The sequence below is a fragment of the Rhynchophorus ferrugineus genome, unplaced genomic scaffold (genome assembly GCF_030347505.1).
Source record: "Rhynchophorus ferrugineus isolate W39M unplaced genomic scaffold, kcgeb_rfMv2 rfM9, whole genome shotgun sequence".
Taxonomy (NCBI): Eukaryota; Metazoa; Arthropoda; class Insecta; order Coleoptera; family Curculionidae; genus Rhynchophorus; species Rhynchophorus ferrugineus.
The window spans coordinates 39,667,159-39,691,939 of record NW_027472588.1 but is presented as its reverse complement, the minus strand read 5'-3'; the positions used below and the strand labels follow the sequence as shown (position 1 = coordinate 39,691,939).

General features: G+C 30.1%; 1 protein-coding gene across 5 annotated transcripts in view; it reads right to left on the bottom strand.

Moving 5' to 3' along the window:
* Positions 1-24,781, bottom strand: part of cno (adherens junction formation factor afadin) — a 204,989-nt gene that overhangs the window by 139,450 nt on the left and 40,758 nt on the right. For all 5 annotated transcript variants that reach the window (XM_076414990.1, XM_076414991.1, XM_076414998.1 and 2 more), the window contains exons 3-6: positions 7,155-7,454; positions 6,905-7,067; positions 6,596-6,850; positions 5,795-5,914 (exon numbers count right to left, since the gene is read on the bottom strand). In XM_076414990.1, coding sequence (XP_076271105.1) covers positions 5,795-5,914; positions 6,596-6,850; positions 6,905-7,067; positions 7,155-7,454 — 838 coding nt within the window. The remainder of the gene's footprint in view (positions 1-5,794; positions 5,915-6,595; positions 6,851-6,904; positions 7,068-7,154; positions 7,455-24,781) is intronic.

Below are 24,781 nucleotides of genomic sequence, written 5' to 3'. Positions count from 1 at the left end.
TGATTAAATAAATATTAATGTATTTACCATGAAGCTTGTGTATTGATGCAAGTACAGCAGAGCAGTAGTAGCACATTAATTTGTAAATTAGGATTGTCCTAAGATATCTATACGACGTTAAAAATGATTAAAAGGATTTTTATCACTATGCGTAAACAAATGTATTTTGAAACAAATTAGGATCCAGAAAAGTGACAATAAAGTGTCATCAAATTGTGAGGATGCAAAAAGAAGCTTAATCGAACATTTAATCAAGTAAAACAACAAACAAGCTCAGGTAAATATCATATTTTTTTTTACCCAGTATACACAAAAAAAGAGAATTAATAAAAAAAACCCTCTCACAAACATCAATAAATATCTTGTACCTCTTACTGAACAACAAAACTTAAGCAACAACCAGTATGTATTATATGTTCTAAGATAAGTGAAGCTGATATGTTTGTAAAATGTTGAAAATATTTTGTAATCTCGAAAAAAAAATTAATATTCAAAACCCACTAAAAGTAGAAATTAATTTAAATAAAAGTATCTTATGATGCAATGGAAAAGAAAATCCGAATGATGACTTGAATAAAATTTAGTGTTATACAATGATCTACCACAAATATTCTGATCTGAACTATTGGAATTGCAGTACATTCGTCCATTTCAGAATACTTATTAAAAGAAAACAAAACAAAGAATTTAAAAAACACCTAAGCAAGCAAGACTCGAAACACCAAAAGTTTACTGAATAAATGTATCAAGTATCAATTAATATTAAAATTGGCCAGTCTACACTGTAAAGCTTGTAAAAGGAAATAATCTGTTAAAGATTCCAGAAAATGTATTATTGCCTTGAGAACTGCAGGCTTTGAAGGAACGTGAACCATGTCTTCTGAAGCTGGAACAAAGCCAAACCAAAATTTTTCTACTTAGAACTTTGAATTCCCTTTTTAGAGTTACAATATCCGATGTGCTGTGAATAAATTAATCGGTAAAAGAGGAAATGAAAAAAAAATACCAATATGATACTTTCAATAAATATACAGACTATTCAAAATTGTTTTGTACGTCTCAATGTCACAATGTTGTCGCATCAACTCTGAGTTTTAGTTCAGTTTGGCTTTGACATACAACCAAATTCTAATCTAAATAAAATAATTGAACAAGAATGTTATCAAACATAATTTAATTTAACATTATAGTACATCTAAAAACTACAGTTAATTATACAGCCACAATAGTTTATAGGTTAGAGTTATAACCCCTTATCTCTACTGCTTTCAAGAATTTTGAATACGTCTGATAAAGGGACGACTTTGACAGACTCTCTTTTTGACTCATTAAGGAAAATATTGTCTGATTCTAAAACGAAATTTCCAAACTGCGACAGGCAATACATTAAACATCTAGATGACGTATGCACAAAAAAAATTTGAATAGACTATACAAGAACTTCAAACATTAGTAACAATATTTCACGACACCTCATCTGAAATGAATACACGTTCTTTTCCTTATCTTTCCTTCAATATCAGTATAAATTATTTAACATTATCACAATATCTTTCTTCGAAATATGGCAACAAAGTAAACAAGTCAATTTACCTGAAAACCAAGAACATTTACTCTCTTACTGCGGTAAATAAGTGATAAAACTGTTCGATGTCTGAACGAACAACAACCTTGGATTCTAGCGCCACTTTGAAACTTTAAAAGCATATACCACTGTAGAGACCGTATGATAGAAAACGTTTTACGAACATTTATTATTTATAAATAATTGTAGCAAAGTAAAGTCGATTCAACAGGTTTTAATAAATAAATTCTTAGTAAAAAACCACAATGAAGACTTTTTCTCTAAAACTAAAACCTTCCAACTGGTTTAAATAGGTAGACGACACCTATGTCATCAATACTTGATCGATATATTCACATATTATAAATGTATTTCCTTTAAATTTGGTTTATTCACACTATCGATGTGTATAAATGTACCCACTATGTCTAGATTATTCTCTTGCAACTTTATATTTTCGTCTAGTTAGCATTTATGTACATCGCCTACTCCAAACATGTATAATATTGTCTGCAGCGGTATCTATACCTATTCTTTACATATTCTTATATATATCATATATATATATATAATATAACGTATATTATAAACAGATGCTTGTATTTTTATATATTGATAAATAAATTATACTTCTCACCTAACATGTTGTTTTATTTTATATGTTTTCTATTAAAATAAAATATCTTATATATATTTATGAAAGATTAAATTAAATAACCTGTTGCTTAATTTGTTAATTCGAGAATATCTATCATACTGTTCAAGCATACGAATAATATACAAGAACTATAACTTTGGTTTGTTATTGTAATGCTCATAAATTGATAAAAAATTACATATTGTTCTATATTCTCTATTTTCCTTTCAAAATTATTTTAAAGAAGAAAAATGTACCAAAAATTTACTGTATGTACTAATTTTAACTTCAGTCTCAACAGAAAAATTAGCTTAATTTGTGAATATAAATATAAAATAATTTATTCTATTTATATATTCTTCAAAAGTACATATAATTTGGAAGAACCGGCAATGTTGGCATAAATATATATATATATATATATATATATATATATAAAGCAAAATGTTAAATCATTAACTATTTCAAATTCAATAAACTGTTAATAATTTAATTGTTTTCGAACTTCTCCATGGTTAGTGAACTGGTGATATATTAATTCTCTTTCATTTCATTTAATTTACTTGTTCTACTCGATTCAACTCGATAACAACGCCAAAGATCCTTCAGGAACCCATTATTCAAAACCGAATGTAATTTGGGACGATAATAAAAGACCCTGTCTGTCCCGTCCATTTCCCTTTGGCCGGAGCATATTTTCTAACCAAGGGCCCAATTAATTTATGATTATAATCACCGCATATAATTTTATACCGCCAGACCTTTCATTTAGGTCGCCTAATAATCACGTCTGGTCATTTAAAATAACGATAATTAATTAAAAGTATAAACAGTCTCGAAATATTTGGATATACTTCTCGCTTATAATGGAATGAGAGAACAATACAATAAATCAAGATATAGTACTTTTTAAATATGTATATCGTAGTAAATCGTGCAATAACAATACTCAATATAAAATGTATAACACACATTTCATAGTACATTTGCCTCGCTATAATGAATTACGATGATAAATGGTTTCGGAATAAATTATTGTTTATTTCATATCAACGTTAGGCCTGGTCTACACCATACGTTCGTTACTAAATAGTGAATAACTCCTAGAAAGTTAAAATTTAAAAAAAGTATTTTTAATATGTACCTTAGATATAGTCCTTCCAATAAAACAGCCAATGTTTGTACTGGTCGACACCGATGTCATATGTCAATGCAAATATAATGAAACAACTCTAACCTACAAACTATTGTGGCTGTTTAATTAACTGTAGTTTAAGTCTTTCGGTAAATATGCATTAGATGTACTACAATGTTAAAATAAATTATATTTTATAACGTTATTTTTGTCTCATTATTTTATTTACATTAATATTTTGTTGTCAGAGTCAAAATAAAGTTGTATCGTTGCATTCTAAATTTTGATGACGTGCATTGGCTGTTTTATTGGAAGGACTATATGTCTATTTTTGCATAATAAAAAAGTTGTTTTGAAAATAGTTTGATAAGTGATATATTTGGACTATATAGCGGATGAATCATAACCTCCGAAACAAGCTCTTACAATTTTTGAATATCAAAAATAAAGTGTAGTCGTCATGATGAAAGATACAACACCTTCCTTATTATTCTATTCATTCAGTGAATTATTTCTAGTAAAATTTCACCACTCACACGCTTTCATTGTTTATCTCTATTTTCGAAAGCACCTTTGCAACCACTAGAGTTCATTTACTATCTTCAAAAAAATAACAATATAGCTATACAAATAGTTAATAATATAAAAAGCCTATAGATAAGACTTGCATCTACCGCCATAAATTGAAACACATAAATTGATTAAGAATGTTCGATGTATTTTACTGAAAAAGTAACTTCTTTTGCGGATAGCTTCAAACTGGTAATAATATGCATGAGTTGCACGTAGGTTTTCAAGACCTGGTTAAGGTAATTGAAAAATTATTTTTCGTATTGACAACACATCTACAATTTTGAACAAATGTTTTTCACACTAAGCGACAATAGTTATTTCACAAGACGGTATAATAATAACACATTTTGTGTATTGAAACCAAAACATTATTAAGTTGTATAAATTATTTTAATCATATGCATTCCTACCAAAATGAAAATTTCATAGAGGAAAATAAAAAAGAAACAAGAAAGATAAAACAGATGAATGGACAGAGAACACTTATAATAGTTATCACAATATAACAGTACGAAGAAATTCCTTTTGCAATTTAAATGGTTGAATGGTTACTAAAATAAAAATATCTGAAATTAAATTTCAAGTATTTCTACAAGAAAAACAAAAATTGTGAATGAGTGTCTTAACGTAGGATTTGACGTCTGTCAACAACGTTAGTATGAAATAGATGACCAGACAAACAATTACAACAGTTACCACAATATAACACTATGAAGTAATTCTTTTTAAAATTTAAATCGTTAAATGGTTAATACTTCCAAGAAAAGATTTTGAAACCATTAAAAATATATACCAGAATTTAGTGAAGGAAACTAATGTTGTTCGAAGCCAATGATTTGAAGAACCGTTAACCGTTAAAACATATGCCTTATGTCCTATGAGATGATGAAGATTACTCAGAAGAGAATAAACCAAATGTCGATGAATAAATTAACATTTTAGCACATTTTTAACAATTAACAACTTAGCATAAGTTGTACCATAACAAAATTTAACTTCTAAATAACCAGTAATCAAATTAAATATATGGAAATAGTATCAGTAACTCTCAATCAAAATGGTGAATATCCTTATGGCGCCTACTGCAAACATTTAAAGTCTCAAGGTGAGTGTAACCCTACCCCTTCTGATAAAAATGTCTATGACCCCCGCATGGTAATCTATAAACCGGCAAGACTTAAAGGTTAATTACATATAAAACCGCATGTAAATATCAACAACTATTCACGGTGTAAACACACCCAATCTCTATTTATCCCGGTACGTTTCCCCCTTATTACAATATTCTCTTAGATCACGTCGAAGCATCCTCGCTTTGTTGTCGGCAAACGACCAGAAAACGCGACAATCTAAGAATATCTGAAAGTCGGTTGAAAAACGGCATATTTTCAACAAATCGAAATCAACCTAACAGTTGGTGTATATACAGAAATGTTTGCGTCTCCACGACGAAAAACAGGTTTCAGACGGGAGCCACGCGTTTTAATTCGGTTCGTATTTATCTCGTTTGCCAGTTCCAGAAAACGTAAAATCTTAACAAGGAATGTCCGTAGCTTTTATGGCCTCCTTAATTTTCTAGATTAAATGTCATAGGTAGTAATTTCTATTGATTGTCCGCGCCATCTGTACGTAACTCATTGATATAGCACGTGTTGCTTAAAGGAAACTGTAAAAGATGAAAACCGACAAAAATTGAATTTCTGTAATAATTGTAGTTTCCGAGTAAAAATCAAATAGGCCATGAAAAAAAAAAACAAACAGACATTATAAAACATTGACTTTAATAAATGTCTGATTCCGCTTGCTGAAAATCTATTATAAAACCATGTACCATACCTTAACATCAAGACTAAACAAAGTGTTAATATCAAATTCAAACACTTACCAGTATTTGGAGCTGTCATTAATATACTTAATGGGCATTCGTCGTCATCCAAGACATACTCTGTGTCTGGTATACCTGGTTGCTGAGTGACTTGTACCAGGCAAAACTGGGACGGATCAACTAAAATATATATTGGGTAAAAAATTTTTACAAAAGTATTAAAATGTATTTAAAATATTCTATAAAAGCATTTTCTAAAAGTATATATTGATCATTTGATATGTTGATGCTTTTAAAATAGCTTAATTATAGAGTTGGTCCTTTGTTAAATTTATTTCTGACAGTTATTGCAATTACATTGTAAATTGATCAAATTTTAACTTTTTTGTTTGAACAAAAAAGGGCAGTTTAACTTTTGGTAATTTATATCAATTAATATTAATAGCGATATCAAAAATATTAGGAATCAAACAATTTTTGAAAACATTATTAAAACTGGAGATAAACTCTTAAGATAGTGTCAAGTTTTAATATACTGTAATATTTTTTAAAAATTTATATTGACTGATAAAAAAACAGCTAGAAACTAGAAACAGCTAGCTAGATTGTTGTCAAGAAAAACAAGAAACTGTGAAAAGAGAGTGATAGTTCCATTGATATTGTTGGTCAGTTTTTTACCCCCAAGTTACAAAGTTGATTTTGACATATTTCAAAACACATTTTTTACACAATACTTCAATATGTTTAACACTATGACGGAGGTTGAAATAACTTCAACTACAGCTTCAATAATTATTCCAAACCCAAAATGATATGGATATATGATCAAAGTTTCAATAATTAAAAAAAAGGTCGGATTACCTTTGGTTAGTCCATATTTGTCCAACATCTCCCTTACTACGGCACCAGCACAATCCCGCACCGACAACAACAACGTTTTATACGGCACGTCTTTACACAAGGCCTCGCCATATATCTTCAGCGTACCCCCCGTGTCAGGACCGCCGTCCTTCGATCTGAACTGCTGCAACTTTTTCTCCAATTTCTGCTGCCTTCTCCGCCGCATCACTGCCTCCGGGTTGGAGATGGATCGCGTGAACGAAGTCTCAGGTAGTTCTGCAAAGATCAGTGGTAATTTTCGAGAACGGACGTTCAATGGATACGTCATACCGTTGTATAGTTTTTCCGTCACGTTGTCCTGGCCTCCGTTGATGTCGCCGTTCTCGCTCTTCATCCTGGACAGTTTCTCTTGCTTCTTCAGTTGTTTCTTTTCGCGTTTCGATAGTTTTCGTCGGAAGCTCGCGTTTGAGTCCAAGGAACCCATGGATCCGACCTGAAAGAAATTAAAATTCGTCATCTACCTTATATTATCACAATATTAGATGCCAACAGATTAACTGTAACAATAATAAGCTATTACCGTCTTGTCATCGATATTTCTCAAGAGAAACCGTCCTTCCCTGTCATCTACATGCCAATTTAACTGGACCAACAGTGGTTTCTCGTCGGGGGACATCTTCCTCTCGGCGCATCCCTCGTGTAGTTCGTACAGAGCGTAACTGGGAACGCTCAACATCCGCATGTCGGGCCGAAATTTCTCGACCAAAGTACCAATCACGTCTTCTACTGTGGCGTCGCTAGCAACTCTGATACACTTCGTGGCGACTTTCTGTCCGGAGTCTTGGAAATAGAATCGCATAACGCCATGAAATTCCAGGTCCTGTAAAAGGAAACAATTATATTAGATATAGAATAAAACAGTTACAATTTGGCGAATGCGGTGGTTCGTCAGATATGTTCCATAGAGATATTAAGTATTTTTAGATACCACTTCATAACAACTGTTAATACTAATAATAAAGCTGTTGTCTGTTAACAAATGTTCATTAATACTAATATTGTTTATTTTACTAATGTTGATGTACTGCGGAATACTATTAAGTTGAAAGAAGTGTTATAAGAAAAAACAAAAAAAAAATATGTTTATACAACCGATGGTCGGCTTGTAGTAAAGTAAATATATAGTAAGGCTATAGTAACGTTGCCTCTTATAATTACAATAGATCCGCATATTGAACAGCATGAGAACAAGTTAACTAAGAAAATAATCTTATTTACACATATTGATAAGATAAAACTATAAAAAACTATTTTAAAATGTAACATTAAAACAATAAACAGCCGGCTTGGTTGGCGTAGTGGTAAAGGCGACAGGACGGTCCTCCTACTGTTGCGATAGTCGCAGGTTCGAATCCTGCTGGGGCATAGCCGTAAATTTATGTTTGTGATTGTTTAAAATGTGTGATTGTCCTAGGCATGAGTGCTAAATTCGACAAGGAAAATGATCCCAGTCACGCCAGTAACCAGGCTGGGTAAGACCGGATGTCTTCTGGGATGATTTCTAAGTCGGTCGCTCGCCAGTCGGTAGGCTTAGTGCCGAGGACCATGGTTCGGAGCCCACGTTAAACTGTAGGTCCAGTCCGGATAAACACTCGTTGGTAAAAGGAGAATTTAAAAATATTTTTAAAAATAAAAATTAAAATATAAAAAAAATAACAGACCCTATTTGAGTGTTTAATGCCAAAGCAATTTTATTCATAAATGATTATAATGTAATGATTAATGAATGTAACTATTTCTATTATACAAATATTTTTTTGTTTGTTTTTAGTTAACTTGTATCAACTAGATCTTGTTTACATCAACTAATAATGTAATTGAGGTCTGTAGTTTACATTCCTTATTAATCTGTATGATAAATCTAATAAACGAAGAATCTAAGATGCCGAAGTAATAATATATTTTAAAGAATTAAGATACTGAATAAAATACTTTTATTAAAATTATGTGGATAATTGTAATACATCGAAATTCATGCATTGCAACAACACACTAAAAGTTCCTTAAAAAACATTTGATGGTCTCCAGCATTTTTTTCACGTCTGAAATTGACAAAAAAGTTGTTTAAATTTCAACAAACTAAGACTGACCAGATATATTAAGATTAAGTGTTGTTTTTTATTTTGTGTTATGGACGTGGAAAAAATCAGTTAACACATTTTTTGGTATTCAGATAATTCCCAAAACAAAATTTAATTGTTTTTAAATTATCCGGATTAGTTTTAATATATTAATGTTAGAAGGTATGTTACTCGATCTAGTAGGCCCTATTTTAGTGTAAATCGTTTTGTAACTTTTTTTCAGAAAGAAAGCTTATGTGAAAAATTCCTGAAAAAAATCCCAGATTATAGGATTATACCTTGCTATCGGATTAACAAATATAGGATTGTTGTAATCTTTCATCGCTCTTTATTTGTTTCAAGATTATATAAGTGTTGCACAACAAAAAATATAATGCTCCCTTATAAATATAAACCATTTTTAACTAGAATTTCGTAAGAGAAATATATATTCAGCTTCTTTTCTTAGTATTATATTTTAGTCCCCTTGTTAGCAACTAGAGTTTATATGGACTGTTCCTACTGCTTAAGATGGGCTTCAAAATCACGATTTTTAGCATTAAGGTTACTGACTGTTGAATGACCGATCATTATGACATGTTTAAGATGGTTGTTCCTTGAGGAAGTTTACTTTTGTTCTTATTGGACATAAATATAGGACAATAACTTAAATAAAAAACCTTCCCTAGGCAGGATTCGAATCTTTGACTATCACATAAATGTAGCGTTATTTAACTGACAATAATATTAAAAAAATATTGTTAAAGAAATATTTTCTATAATATTTTAAGCGATTAGAAAAACTATTAATAAACCTATAGTGATAGATACCTTAATTTAAAACGGTTCATATTTTTTTAAAATTCAACTTCATATTTATGATCTTGTTTTACGACATAAAATCAGTGGCGTAGTTTTTTTTCTAGCTTGCGCTAATTATTACCAATAATTCGCTTATAACTTTCTGGTATTGTTTGTCATGTCGAGACAATTAATCTAATTATATTATAATTACGATAATATTTCTTGCAGCACATATAATCTTCTGCTCTGATCTACTTTAAATGGTGTAATTAAAATAGTCATATACAAATCTATTGAAATGTTGATTAAAAATTATTATTATTATTATATAACTAATATTAAAATATTGAATTATAATAACTTAGAATGTATTTATTTAGCAACATAAACAGTATTTATTTACCAACAATATTTTAATTTTTTTTAATCGTCTAAAAGAATATTCAACAAGAAAACTTGTTTTTACTAAAAATCCATATCTAATTAAATACAATAAAACAATTATGTTAGATTAGATACATTAAAAGTAATATCTGATTATAACTTGGTTTGATAACTGATATAAGATTAATTACCTAATTAAATTTTTATTAGATTTTGATGATTGCGACTCATAATTAACAATAAAAGTAAACATATATGTTTTTCTTCTGTATTGCGAGTTGCATATCAAAGAAATTGAATTATATATAGATTATTGCAAACAGGATACAGTTTGCAGTTGATAATGTAAAGTTATAAAAATATTTATTTTTCGTAATCGCACTTCAAAGGTACCTTGAATACACGAACTTCAAAATCATGGACCCCATGGGAGGCATACATATCACTGATCTACAGTAGTTTGATAAATGTCGTTTTGCTTAACATAATTTTCAAGATTTCAAAAGAGTCGGAAATTAAAAAAACGAATATTTCAATAATCTTCTAATGTTCTTAAGCTGTATAATCTGTTACACGGTCTTGGTAGGATATTTTAATCTCTTGATTCTTGGAAGCTTGCAATAATACTCTTTTGTTTGCTATATTTTTGAGTCACCTTTTTACCAACTATGGTTCATATGGACGGGACCTATTGCTTAACGTGGGATCCGAATCACAGTCCCTAGCATTATTATTAATCCTGCCGACTGGCGAGTGACCAACTTAGAACTCATCCCAGAAAATATCCGGTCCTACCCAGCCTGGTTACTGGCGTAACTGAAATTATTTTTCTTGCAGGATTTTGCACTCGGGCCTTTATAAACTGTCGCAAACACAAATGTATGTCGGTATCCATGACCATGTCCCGGCAGGATTCGAAGACAACATAATAATAATCGGATTTTATTGTTTCGCGAGAAAAATATTTCTATATACTGGATATTTTTAGCGCTCTTTTCGATAACTTCTACAATTGGCTAATAATTTCACATCGATTGTATTTGATAATCTTACTAATTATTAGCAACACTATGTATTAGAAAACCGCTATGATAGAAGATCTAATATATTCATCTACGCCATTGGATTTTAATAATAATTAAGGTAGATGACGCAAGAATCAAAGTAAATCATACATAAAATAAAATTAAGCAGATGCCTGATATACTGAAAATATCTGGAATTCTTAGAGGATTACGTATGACTGGTCTGCCTTTTACCGATTTTAACTCAATCGCATTTCTATTGAATTGAAATTATTATTTTTAATTAGAACAAAACGTAGTGCTTTGTTTTTTAATTCGTTCTATTCGAACTATAAAAACAAAATTAGCGATAAAATAAAAGTTGAGAATTGCAATTCTAATGTGTTCGAAGTAATGTGAAAATAATCAAAAATAGATGGATTATACTAGATATCCATCTCTAGATAGAGGCCATCAACACTTTTCCTTAATTTTGCTAAACTGTTCTTAACTTTGGGACGTCAAAACCCCGCAATGTTGCCGCATCATCTCTGAGTTTTAGTTCAGTTTGGCCTTGACATCCAACAGAATTCTAATCCAAATAAAATAATTGAACAAAAATGTTATCAAACACAATTTATTTTAACATTATAGTATCTTAAAACTACAGTTAATTATACCGCCACAATAGTGTATAGGTTATAACCTCTTATTACTATTGCTTTGAATAATTTTGCATACGTCTAACACTTTGACAGGCTCATTCGTTTACATGTTCGAACTATTCAGACAGCATCGTTTCTCTTTTTAACTAGAATAAATTGAGAAGGAAAATATTATCTGATTCTAAAACGAATTTACAAATTGCGGCAGGCAATTCGTTAAATATCTTAATATTTATATATTTGTGACATCTACAGGTTTATATATAACCAATTTAAACTAACTAATTAACCGGTCAATTGAAATGTCCCCGACCTACCATAGTAAAACACATTTTTTTTGGCAAAATTAGTTTTTTATTCAACATAACTCCTTTCAATGCTGATACATTAATCATAGCGATTTTCGATACCATTTTTGTAGTACGATTTGTCCTTTGCTTCAAAATAAGCCTCAGTTTCGTCGATTACTTCTTCATTCGACGAAAAAAAAAAACGATCCAAACGAAACGAGCCAGATCTGGAGAAATCGGTGGATGAGGAAGCAATTTGAAGTCCAATTCATAGATTTTTGACACGGTGCAATGTCTTGGTGAAGTAGTACTTTCTTTTTCTTCAAATGCGGCCGTTTCTAGGTGATTTCGTCCTTCAAACGGTCCAATAACTCTATGTAATAGTCGCTGTTGATGGTCCTTCCCTTTTCAAGAGCTTTCTGATACCCAAATATTCGTGAATGATATGATGTACACGTTCAGTTAATATATTCAGACTGACTGCTATTCATTCAATTTCAATTTCACCGTCTTCGGTGCTCATTTCACCACGTCTAAACTTAGCATACCTATCATTGATGGTTGATTTTCCCATTGATGGATGAAGTTTTTGCTTCAACTGTATTTTTTCCCTTCAAAAAGCTATATTTTATCAAGACGCGAACTTCCTTTTTATCCATTTTTTCACAATAACAAAAGTTACTTCACTCAAAATGCTATAATTCACAAACTAATGATTCGACAGCCGTCAAATTTATACACGCATCTTTTGAGGGTTAGGGCTAATTAAAAAACATACAGGTTTAATTCTAGTAGCGCCATCTATATGTCAGGCCGGGGACTTTTCAATTGACCTGTTAAATGTAACATTATCAGCGCCTCCTCTGATTGAACTGGGCGAAACATTGCCCCAAAAATTACTATAGGAATTACACCCCCCTGGGAGTACATTATTACACAGTATACGCTTCATGTTTCAGAACTAAAACGATAACAATATTTACTACTTCAAGCAACATGATTGTTTAACGTTTAGAAAAATTTAACATCAAATAACAAATAGTCAGAGATTAAGTTAATGACATATGTCCCGCTTTGTACGTACACCTTCCTAGAATAGATAATTTTTATTCGATACGAAAACTTTAACGCCTGTTATAAGATTGCATCCATTTATCATATGTATTTATTTATAGCTCGCATACAAATACCAAAGGTGACAAATGTTGTTGATGCTTTTCCGGTGAGTAATGGATACTATAACTAATCAAATGAATTTATAATGCAGCATTAATGAGAAACTGCCGATATCTCAACATGTACGTATTACCAACTATAAATTCCTATACATTTTATAATTAGCATCTATAATTCAGATAATTCAGATCTTCTTCCGATGAAGCAATATAAACTTTTTTTATTTTAAAATATATTTTATAAGCAACAAAATTCATCTTGTCAATCAAAAACCTTTATAATTTTAATTTAACCTAATCTTGCAAAAGTATTAATTATAAATGGTCTTATATCATAATCAATTTTTTCTTGGAAATTACAAAATCACAGAAAAAAATAATAAAATGAAACAAAAACATGTTCAGACAACAATCTAAATTTTTATATATTTGTTTTTCATATAACATCTATGTTTTATAATAATAATACTGGTAACAAACAAAATAATAATTTCCGTGCTTCTCTTTATTGCAATGAATGAAAAATATCGCATATATATATATATATATATATATATATATATATATATATATATATATATTCAACAAGGAACTATACTTCTTTGGTTAGTCTCGTAAATTTTAAAAAAACTTTTTCCCAGTACAATAAATTAATGATGCTTACTATTGTAACCTAATTATCCAGTTTTTTGTGTCTAAGCTACAAAATACGGATCTAGACGACATGTTGCAGCAACACATATCAAATGAAAAACAATTACCGCAGACATAATTTCCTGGTTATTTAATATCCCGAGTTTACTTTTCTTTTCAGTTACAACTACCGTTGAGAAGTACCCATTGGTAATATAGAAATAAAAGTAATATAGTCGATAGTAGCAAAATATCGAACTAGACGATATTAAAAATAGTAGTGGAATGGAAATAGTAATTACTACTTTAGTCGAATACGCGATTCCATTTTTTTAAATTTTTTTGATAATTCGTGACATAAGACATTTCAAGTAAATTTAAATAAACAAGTGGCAGTGTAAAATCAAATTTAGATGTTAGTGTTATTTTAAAATTATAAAAAGGAATTAAATAATAATCCCAAATATGCTTCATCCCATTTAATATTTGATAAGTAACAATCATATAATATAAATATAATTGGTTATTGACATTTAAAATTATAGATAATATACGAAAATAAAAAAAAATAATGATGTACGATAGACTTTCACAGATACTAAAAAAAAACGTGTAACTAATTTTTAACATGTTTAAATAAAACGTTATATGATTAATCGCGAATATTTAATAAAATTACTATCCGTCAAAACTTCAACCAAAGAAGAACAAACAAAAAAAAAGAAATCGAAAAAATTAAATAAAAGGAGCATTCGCTAATAGTTGCCAAAGTACCAAAAAAAGGCAAGTATTTTACTATTTATCAACCAAAATCTTATTCCTTTTATCCTGTTACATTAATAAACAATCCTGAAAAATAAAGTTCCTAAACGCTCCTATGTATGCTATCATTTACGATCATATTATAAAAAAACAAAACCATATACTTCAGTATCAGTATCAAAACTAATCAGTATCAAAACTAATCAGTATTGAAACTAATCATTGTCAAAAGTAATCACCATCAAAATTAGTTAGTATTCAAACTAGTTAGTCTCAAAATTAATAAGTATAATAATTAATCAGTATCAACACTAGTTAGTATCAAAACTAATCATTATCGAAACAGCATCAAAAGTAATCACTATGAAAACTAATTAGTATCAAAACTAATCATTGTCAAAAGTAATCAGTACCAAAACTACTCTTTTTCAAAAGTAATCACTATCAAAACTAATCACTATCAAAATTAATCATTATTAAAACTAATATTAGTAAGTTATGGTTAGTTAAGTAAGTAGTAGTAAGTAGTTAAATAAGTAATAGTAAGTTAAGTAATACTTAGTTTCAAAAGTAGTTCCTTTCATTCGATAGTTCTCAATGCTAGTTAGCTAGTCAATCGGAAAATTTTCATTCGTAAGCTGCGAGCCAATCAAGCTTATATTATTCCAGCCAATATAGTATTTCATATGAATTAAATTATAATAAACTTATATTTAGTACTATGAAAAACAATGAGAATGAAGAACTATATTCGCCAACTATAAAAACAATAAGAAATTTCAAGGTATCCACGCTAGCTAACGTCAGTTTCTTCCCGAGGCAAGATGTACTCAATCAAGCAATCAATCACCACCCGTTCAATCCGAACTAGTTCAGCACCATTAACAAAATACAATAAAACCGCGAAAGTAAGACAAAACATAGCTTTAAATAACATTTCACCCACTTTCTCGCTCATTTAAAATTCGATGGTAATTCCGCCTCAAACGGTATTATAAGAAGGACGGTTTTTTTGTTTCTTTTTTACTAAAAATAGGTTTGCGCTCGTTCGACTGGGCGCTGACTGTTTTCTCAAACATTTCTCCCAGTAAATTCGTTAATTCTTCGTAGTATTTACTGTGTTTAATTAACATGATATTATTCGGCCAAGCCATGCATTCAGTATAATTCAAATGAATGGAATATCAGTTTATATAGTATAAATTAGTATATAATTTGTATATCTAATACTAGTATAAATTGAAAAATGTGTTCATTCAAAGTATCGACCATTTGATTCAATATATTTTGCCTATATTTCAGGCTAATTTATGAATGGCATCCCAAAAAAACTGTTTGTCCTTTGTGCAAAAGCATTCATTGAACCATTTTATAACTTCTTCGAAATTGGCAAAGTGGTGTTGTGCAAGCACGTGTCTCATTGATGCGAAAAGTTGGCAATCGGACGAGGCAAGGTCTGGAGAGTACGGCGGGTGCGATAATATGCCCCATATCAAGTCATTTCAACACCTTTAGTAGTATTGCCGCATGATACTACCCATTACTATTCGATACAAAGATTACTTCCTTCCATACTTTTGATATCATCGATATTGTAAGTGCCTTTCAATCAACTCTCTTTTTTTTTATCATACCCATCGCCTGTGTCGTATATACATTTGATTTCGAGGTCATCGTGTAGCTCTTCGTTGGTTACGGAGCGATAAGCATTGGTAAATAATCGTAACTTTGTTTTGGTTGACGTTGATTTGATCTTTTATTACAGCCCCATATTTGCAACCCACAGGCCCAAATTGGCTTTATGATATCGGATAAACCATTTTTTTAAATTTTAGGTCAAGTTGAGAGTATCTTCCGACTAACCAGTACAATTGCGTGACTTTGAGTGTAATCCACTCTGCTTTTTTCTAACATGAAGTTTCCAATTTAACCTACCATCTACCAGATATATGTCGAGGTATATAGATGATTGTACTTGAGGAATTGGGTATTCTTCAAGTGATATGACATAATTAAAAATGGTCGCACAATAACTACTAGAGCTTTTTTGAATAATACTTTATTTATTATTGAACGGACATATTTTTTAACAAAAAACCAGAAAGTATTCCAAATATTACCTATTATTGCCATAAAAACAGTTAAAAGTATTTTACTATTTATCATTCACAATTTCAATCTTTTTACTCAATTATTTTACTTTATAAGCAAAGTACCAAAAAAATCATAAAACCATATACATATATATATATATATATATATATATATATATATATATATATATATATATATATATATATATCAAAAGTAATTATCAACATGAGTATTACTTTTGATGTATACTTCGACAAAATGGCACATACTGAAAAGTAAAGCCTTTAATATGAAGTTGGATACAAATACACAGTCTGTTATAAATGTTTTAAAATTAATTTATAGATCCGTATTGTCATGTTATATCGTTAATATTTAAAATAAAATAAACGCGACGGGTAAAAACCACGAAACATTCTTAATTTATACGGAAATTTAAATAACCCGAAGACCGAGTCGTTTGTTGATGTTCTAACATACGATACCGCGAAACAAAAGCTTCCGAATTGGGGGGTCAACGAAGGTGACACTATCACCTTACGGGCCCAAGACGTTACAAATTACACACGGAATGGAGATTTGGTCCTTTAAACGGTCGTGAACGCGATGAAAATAAACGTGGAGGGGACGGGTTCTACGCATTTTCCGAATAGTGGGTTAGTTTGTGTGCGATCGGCGGACTTATAAGGCAAAGGCTAACGACCCGAGAGCGCTAGTTTGACGCCTGCCTGTTTTTCCGTGGAATACGCGTTAGAGGACGCGGCGGCTGCGGCTGTGACACGGAGAAAACAAAAATTTCAACGCTAGCCGCCGTGATGCGCAAAAATTTCGACCGCTTATAGGAATAAAAAACTGTTTTCTTAGAATATATCAACCAGTCTTGGGAAACATCGAATATCTTTCTATTTTTAATGATTATTAATCGGTGTAGTAAATATATATTTATATTGTTTTTCTTGTTATACTTTAGAGCCTCTTTTTGACCAACTAGGAGGTCTTATCTGGTTACTAGAAGATTTTCCACTTTATCAGCACTGTCGTAGTTGAACCGCTGCACTGTGTTTTATTGCCGAAGGCCCGTCCTCGTGATCGTTGAGTTTTCCAGGAATATCCAATCCCTATTTGGAAGATTCAATATCGGAAAGCAAGGTCCGTCTCCTAAAAGGTGTATGATCATATATATAACATAAACAATATGTATCGTTAATGCATATGTTAATTAGCGTTGGGAACTATGGACTGAAATTTACTATCGACTGTATAGTACTTGACTACTTTTTACTATCGACTGTTTCAGTCCTGTACTTTCAGTTACTATTTTTGGTTCTCCTAGTTTCATTCCACTGATATTTAACGTTCTGACTCTGTCGTCCTAGCCGGGATCTTGACGAAAATGTACCCAATTTATGCTTACATAGATTTATATCACTACATAGTATAAAACAAAGTCGCCTTTTCTGTCCCTATATCCCTATGTGCGCTTAAATCTTTAAAACTACGCAACGGATTTTGATGCGGTTTTTTTCAATAGATAGAGTGATTCAAGAGGAAGGTTTATATGTATAATACATGCATAATATACTAAGGCAACATTGCTAATTTTAGAGGTTTCTAACGTGATGTCGTAAATTAACCTATTTTTTAGGCTTATTTAGCAATTAGCAAAAACGCTGCCTAACCCTACGAGTTAGATCAAATTAATGTACTACAGTATTGTACACCATAAAAAGGTCTACAAAAAAGTCCCTGATGGTATATGTTTATCTTTTAGGGATAACCCACATTAACCATTTTTATTGTTTACTTTTTACGTGAGAAAATGGCTTATTTACGAAGCTATTTTAAGCAATACGGCATTAATCCTTATCGAATTAAGTACCTTAAATACAGTGTGCATTTAATATAGATCAATATGGTTCCTTACAGCATGTAAATTAAACAAATATTTTCGGAGATATTACAAATTTAAAATTTGCGTTTAAAAATGTGTAATGTAATAAAAATTGTATGAATTTAGATATTCCAAAGATAGCAGGAAATCTTCATAGTAAGTATAGGGGAAGAGGAATTGTTTTACTCCAAATTTAATGCGTGCAGGCCAAGGGCAGTAATGAATGAACCAAAAATACTGGATCGATTTTAATCATGTTTTCATTGAGTGACATAGGCATATATATTTTATGCCCGTGCAAAGTCGGAGCGGGCCGCTATGTTTTTATATACAACGTTCATATTTTTTCTGTAGTGTATTTAATTTAGTATCAGCATTGCACCCGTGCGAAGCCGGGGCGGGTCGCTAGTGTAATATATATAGTTTTATGATTTTTTTGGTAGTTTGCTTGTAAATAACAATATATTGTATATTAATATAGTAGCATTTTGGAACGATATTTTTCAAGATTGTTAATGTAACAGGGTAAAAAGATTAAAATTGGGAATGATAAATTGTAAAATACTTTTGACTGTTTTTATGACAATAGTAGGTAAAATTTAGATTACTCTCTCGATTTTTGTTAAAAAATATTTCCGTTCAACAATAAATAAAGCATTTACTTTATTTAAAAAAGGTCTAGTGGTTATTGTGGGATTATTTTTAATTATGTCATGAATTAGTTTTTTTTCTATGATTAGGTATATCTTTAATTTTTATTTAGTATATATGGTTATTGTACATCTTTAGTTTAGAGGTTTTATTTAAGTTTTATTGTATTGTATATATTTATTATAGTAAATTATTTCAAAATAGCAATTAACATATTAAAATTCGATAATACAACATTTGTGGGGTATTATTCCATCCCATAGAAAAATTCCATTCCTTTTCACAGATCCACAGAACATTCAAATATAAAACGAATTCTACTTCGTTTAGTATTAGTAATTATTAGTATTCAGTAATTATTTTTTTCCTTTTCTTTTTTAAAGTTAGTACGTGAAGGAATACGTACATCTTCGTCTCGTTTATACCACCGTTGGAAAATATAAATACATATAAAATTAACTGCTCCAAGTAATTATCTCCGTCCTTCCCTCCCTCACAATTTATACAGGAAAGTGTTCGTACATCTTCGTCTGACATCACGAATTGAACAAAACAGTCGAACCGTGCATTTGACTGAAAATAGTAATTACTATTTTCGCTAGTTTTTTGACTATCGACTGTTTTCACTGTTTTCAGTCCATGGTTCCCAACGCTATCGTATGTTATGTTAATGTTATCGTATGCATCGTTAATGTTTTGTAACATAAATTGTTAAAAAGCGTGTCGTTTTATGACAAAAAACACATGGGCTGAAAAGTCCGGGGCCTAACACATTCTACTCATAAGTTTGTGAATAGCGAGACTACTTTTGTTATTATCAAAAACAATTTCGTCTATTAATTTTACATTCCTTCCTGATGGGAAAAATACCGTTGAAATGAAGCAATGTTTTGAAAAGTGTTACAAGGACTGCTCTCCATCAGAAACAACAATAAAACGTTGGTTTGTTTACTTCAAACGCTATGGGTAGAGACACCAATAACGCAGAACGCAGTGGACGTCCAAATGAGGTGGTAACGTCAGAAAACATAGAAAAAATCCACAAAATCGTTTTGAATGATCAAAAAATAAAGTTGCGTGAGTTAGCTAACATCTAGAGAGAGACTATGAGAAAGAACTGTTCGAAGTGGGTGCCGCGTTTGCTCACCGTTGGCCAAAAAGAAAAACATGTTGATGATTCAGAGCAATGTTTGGCCATTTTTAAACATAATAAAGCGAAATTTTTGCGTCGATATGTGACGATGGATGAAACATGGATCCCTGAGTGGACAGCAACTGGTGCTGACAGGCCTATTTTGATGCAAAAGATAAATCGTTCTACAAAAGTGGTATTGATATATTAGAGCGGCACTGGAATGATTGTGTGGCTCTTGATGGAGTCACAAAACAAAAACAGCGTTTAGAATATTGTGCAGACACGGGCAATGAGTGATAACAAAAAGCGTAAATACAACCAGTAAAGATAACGGATAGTTAAGTTGACCGTGAAAAACAAACACGTATTTCCGTAATATAAATCAGCGTTCATACGTAATAAATCAAATAAAGACCCTGTTATGAACGGTGTCATGGCGATCCCGAGCGACCTTCATTTATCTGCCTTTAAAAATCCCTGAAAATTGATACCGTATCGCACCTGCACATAAAGTCATAACGCTGTGGGCATGATATCCTGTCCCTGTATCCAATAACGCTATCCATTTCACCAAACAATGCACAAAAATGTTTTCGGTCTCGATATTGTGTTTTTGTTCCAATAATTATAGTTGAAATAAAATCAAGTGAAAACTCCACTATTACTTCATAAGGATTGAGTTTTAAACATATAAGAACTTGCATGTATTTCGATTAGCAATATTTATTATCAAACTACTAAAGATAAAGGTTGTATACAAATTATTACACTACCACTAAATTTATCATAACATTCTTTATAATCAATGATCTATTTCATATTATCAATATCATATTACCAATATTTCTATAGAAATGACAGCAAAATTCTTGAAAATCGCAAAAAATGGCTAATTTTCATTACCAAATTTTTTTATGTCTCCGATAAATGTAAAACTCTGGAAATATATGTATTTTGGGAAGAAAAATAGGAAAATCCACGTTAAATTATTTTAGAATTTGTAATTTTTAATATATGCGACATAATGAGAAATCCACTTATCTCTTGAAAATACACTTGCATTTCATTGCATATCTTGGAAACTAAAGATTGTAGGGAAATTATTATACTACCCCTCAATTCAACATAAAATTCTTTATAATCGCTGTAATTTTCATTAACTTATCAATATTTCTATAGAAATGGCAGCAAAAATCTTGAAAATTGCAAAAACTCGCTAATTTTCATTACACAATTTTTTATGTCTCCGATAAAGGTAAAACTATCGAAATATATGTATCTTGGGATGAAAAATAGGAAAATCTACGTTAAATTGTTATAGAATTTGTAATTTTTAATATATGCGACATAATGAGAAATCCACTTATCTCTTGAAAATACACTTGCATTTCATTGCATATCTTGGAAACTAAAGACTGTAGGGACATTATTATACTACCCCTCAATTCAATATAACTTTCTTTATAATCTCTGTAATTTTCAATAACTTGTCATTACTTATGTAACTATGACAGCAAAAATCTTGAAAATTGTTACTATCTTTTGAAAATACACTTGCATTTCAATGCATATCTTGGAAACTAAAGACTGTAGGGACATTATTATACTACCCCTCAATTCAATATAACTTTCTTTATAATCTCTGTAATTTTCAATAACTTGTCATTACTTATGTAACTATGACAGCAAAAATCTTGAAAATTGTTACTATCTTTTGAAAATACACTTGCATTTCAATGCATATCTTGGAAACTAAAGACTGTAGGGACATTATTGTACTACCCCTCAATTCAATATAACTTTCTTTATAATCTCTGTAATTTTCAATAACTTGTCATTACTTATGTAACTATGACAGCAAAAATCTTGAAAATTGTTACTATCTTTTGAAAATACACTTGCATTTCAATGCATATCTTGGAAACTAAAGACTGTAGGGACATTATTATACTACCCCTCAATTCAATATAACTTTCTTTATAATCTCTGTAATTTTCAATAACTTGTCATTACTTATGTAACTATGACAGCAAAAATCTTGAAAATTGTTACTATCTTTTGAAAATACACTTGCATTTCAATGCATATCTTGGAAACTAAAGACTGTAGGGACATTATTATACTACCCGTCAATTCAATATAACTTTCTTTATAATCTCTGTAATTTTCAATAACTTGTCATTACTTATGTAACTATGACAGCAAAAATCTTGAAAATTGTTACTATCTTTTGAAAATACACTTGCATTTCAATGCATATCTTGGAAACTAAAGACTGTAGGGACATTATTATACTACCCCTCAATTCAATATAACTTTCTTTATAATCTCTGTAATTTTCAATAACTTGTCATTACTTATGTAACTATGACAGCAAAAATCTTGAAAATTGTTACTATCTTTTGAAAATACACTTGCATTTCAATGCATATCTTGGAAACTAAAGACTGTAGGGACATTATTATACTACCCCTCAATTCAATATAACTTTCTTTATAATCTCTGTAATTTTCAATAACTTGTCATTACTTATGTAACTATGACAGCAAAAATCTTGAAAATTGTTACTATCTTTTGAAAATACACTTGCATTTCATTGCATATCTTGGAAACTAAAGATTGTAGGGAAATTATTATACTACCCCTCAATTTAACATAAAATTCTTTATAATCGCTGTAATTTTCATTAACTTATCAATATTTCTATAGAAATGACAGCAAAAATCTTGAAAATCGCAAAAAATGGCTAATTTTCATTACCAAATCTTTTTATGTCTCCGATAAAGGTAAAACTCTCGAAATATATGTATTTTGGGAAGAAAAATAGGAAAATCCACGTTAAATTATTTTAGAATTTGTAATTTTTAATATATGCGACATAATGAGAAATCCACTTATCTCTTGAAAATACACTTGCATTTCATTGCATATCTTGGAAACTAAAGACTGTAGGGACATTATTATACTACCCATCAATTCAATATAACATTCTTTATAATCTCTGTAATTTTCAATAACTTGTCATTACTTATGTAACTATGACAGCAAAAATCTTGAAAATTGTTACTATCTTTTGAAAATACACTTGCATTTCAATGCATATCTTGGAAACTAAAGACTGTAGGGACATTATTATACTACCCCTCAATTCAATATAACTTTCTTTATAATCTCTGTAATTTTCAATAACTTGTCATTACTTATGTAACTATGACAGCAAAAATCTTGAAAATTGTTACTATCTTTTGAAAATACACTTGCATTTCAATGCATATCTTGGAAACTAAAGACTGTAGGGACATTATTATACTACCCCTCAATTCAATATAACTTTCTTTATAATCTCTGTAATTTTCAATAACTTGTCATTACTTATGTAACTATGACAGCAAAAATCTTGAAAATTGTTACTATCTTTTGAAAATACACTTGCATTTCAATGCATATCTTGGAAACTAAAGATTGTAGGGAAATTATTATACTACCCCTCAATTCAACATAAAATTCTTTATAATCTCTGTAATTTTCAATAACTTGTCATTACTTATGTAACTATGACAGCAAAAATCTTGAAAATTGTTACTATCTTTTGAAAATACACTTGCATTTCAATGCATATCTTGGAAACTAAAGATTGTAGGGAAATTATTATACTACCCCTCAATTCAACATAAAATTCTTTATAATCTCTGTAATTTTCAATAACTTGTCATTACTTATGTAACTATGACAGCAAAAATCTTGAAAATTGGTACTATCTTTTGAAAATACACTTGCATTTCATTGCATATCTTGGAAACTAAAGATTCTAGGGAAATTATTATACTACCCCTCAATTCAACATAAAATTCTTTATAATCTCTGTAATTTTCAATAACTTGTCATTACTTATGTAACTATGACAGCAAAAATCTTGAAAATTGTTACTATCTTTTGAAAATACACTTGCATTTCATTGCATATCTTGGAAACTAAAGATTGTAGGGAAATTATTATACTACCCCTCAATTTAACATAAAATTCTTTATAATCGCTGTAATTTTCATTAACTTATCAATATTTCTATAGAAATGACAGCAAAAATATTGAAAATCGCAAAAAATGGCTAATTTTCATTACCAAATCTTTTTATGTCTCCGATAAAGGTAAAACTCTCGAAATATATGTATTTTGGGAAGAAAAATAGGAAAATCCACGTTAAATTATTTTAGAATTTGTAATTTTTAATATATGCGACATAATGAGAAATCCACTTATCTCTTGAAAATACACTTGCATTTCATTGCATATCTTGGAAACTAAAGATTGTAGGGAAATTATTATACTACCCATCAATTCAATATAACATTCTTTATAATCTCTGTAATTTTCAATAACTTGTCATTACTTATGTAACTATGACAGCAAAAATCTTGAAAATTGTTACTATCTTTTGAAAATACACTTGCATTTCAATGCATATCTTGGAAACTAAAGATTCTAGGGAAATTATTATACTACCCCTCAATTCAACATAAAATTCTTTATAATCGCTGTAATTTTCATTAACATATCAATATATCTATAGAAATGACAGCAAAAATCTCGATAATCGCAAAA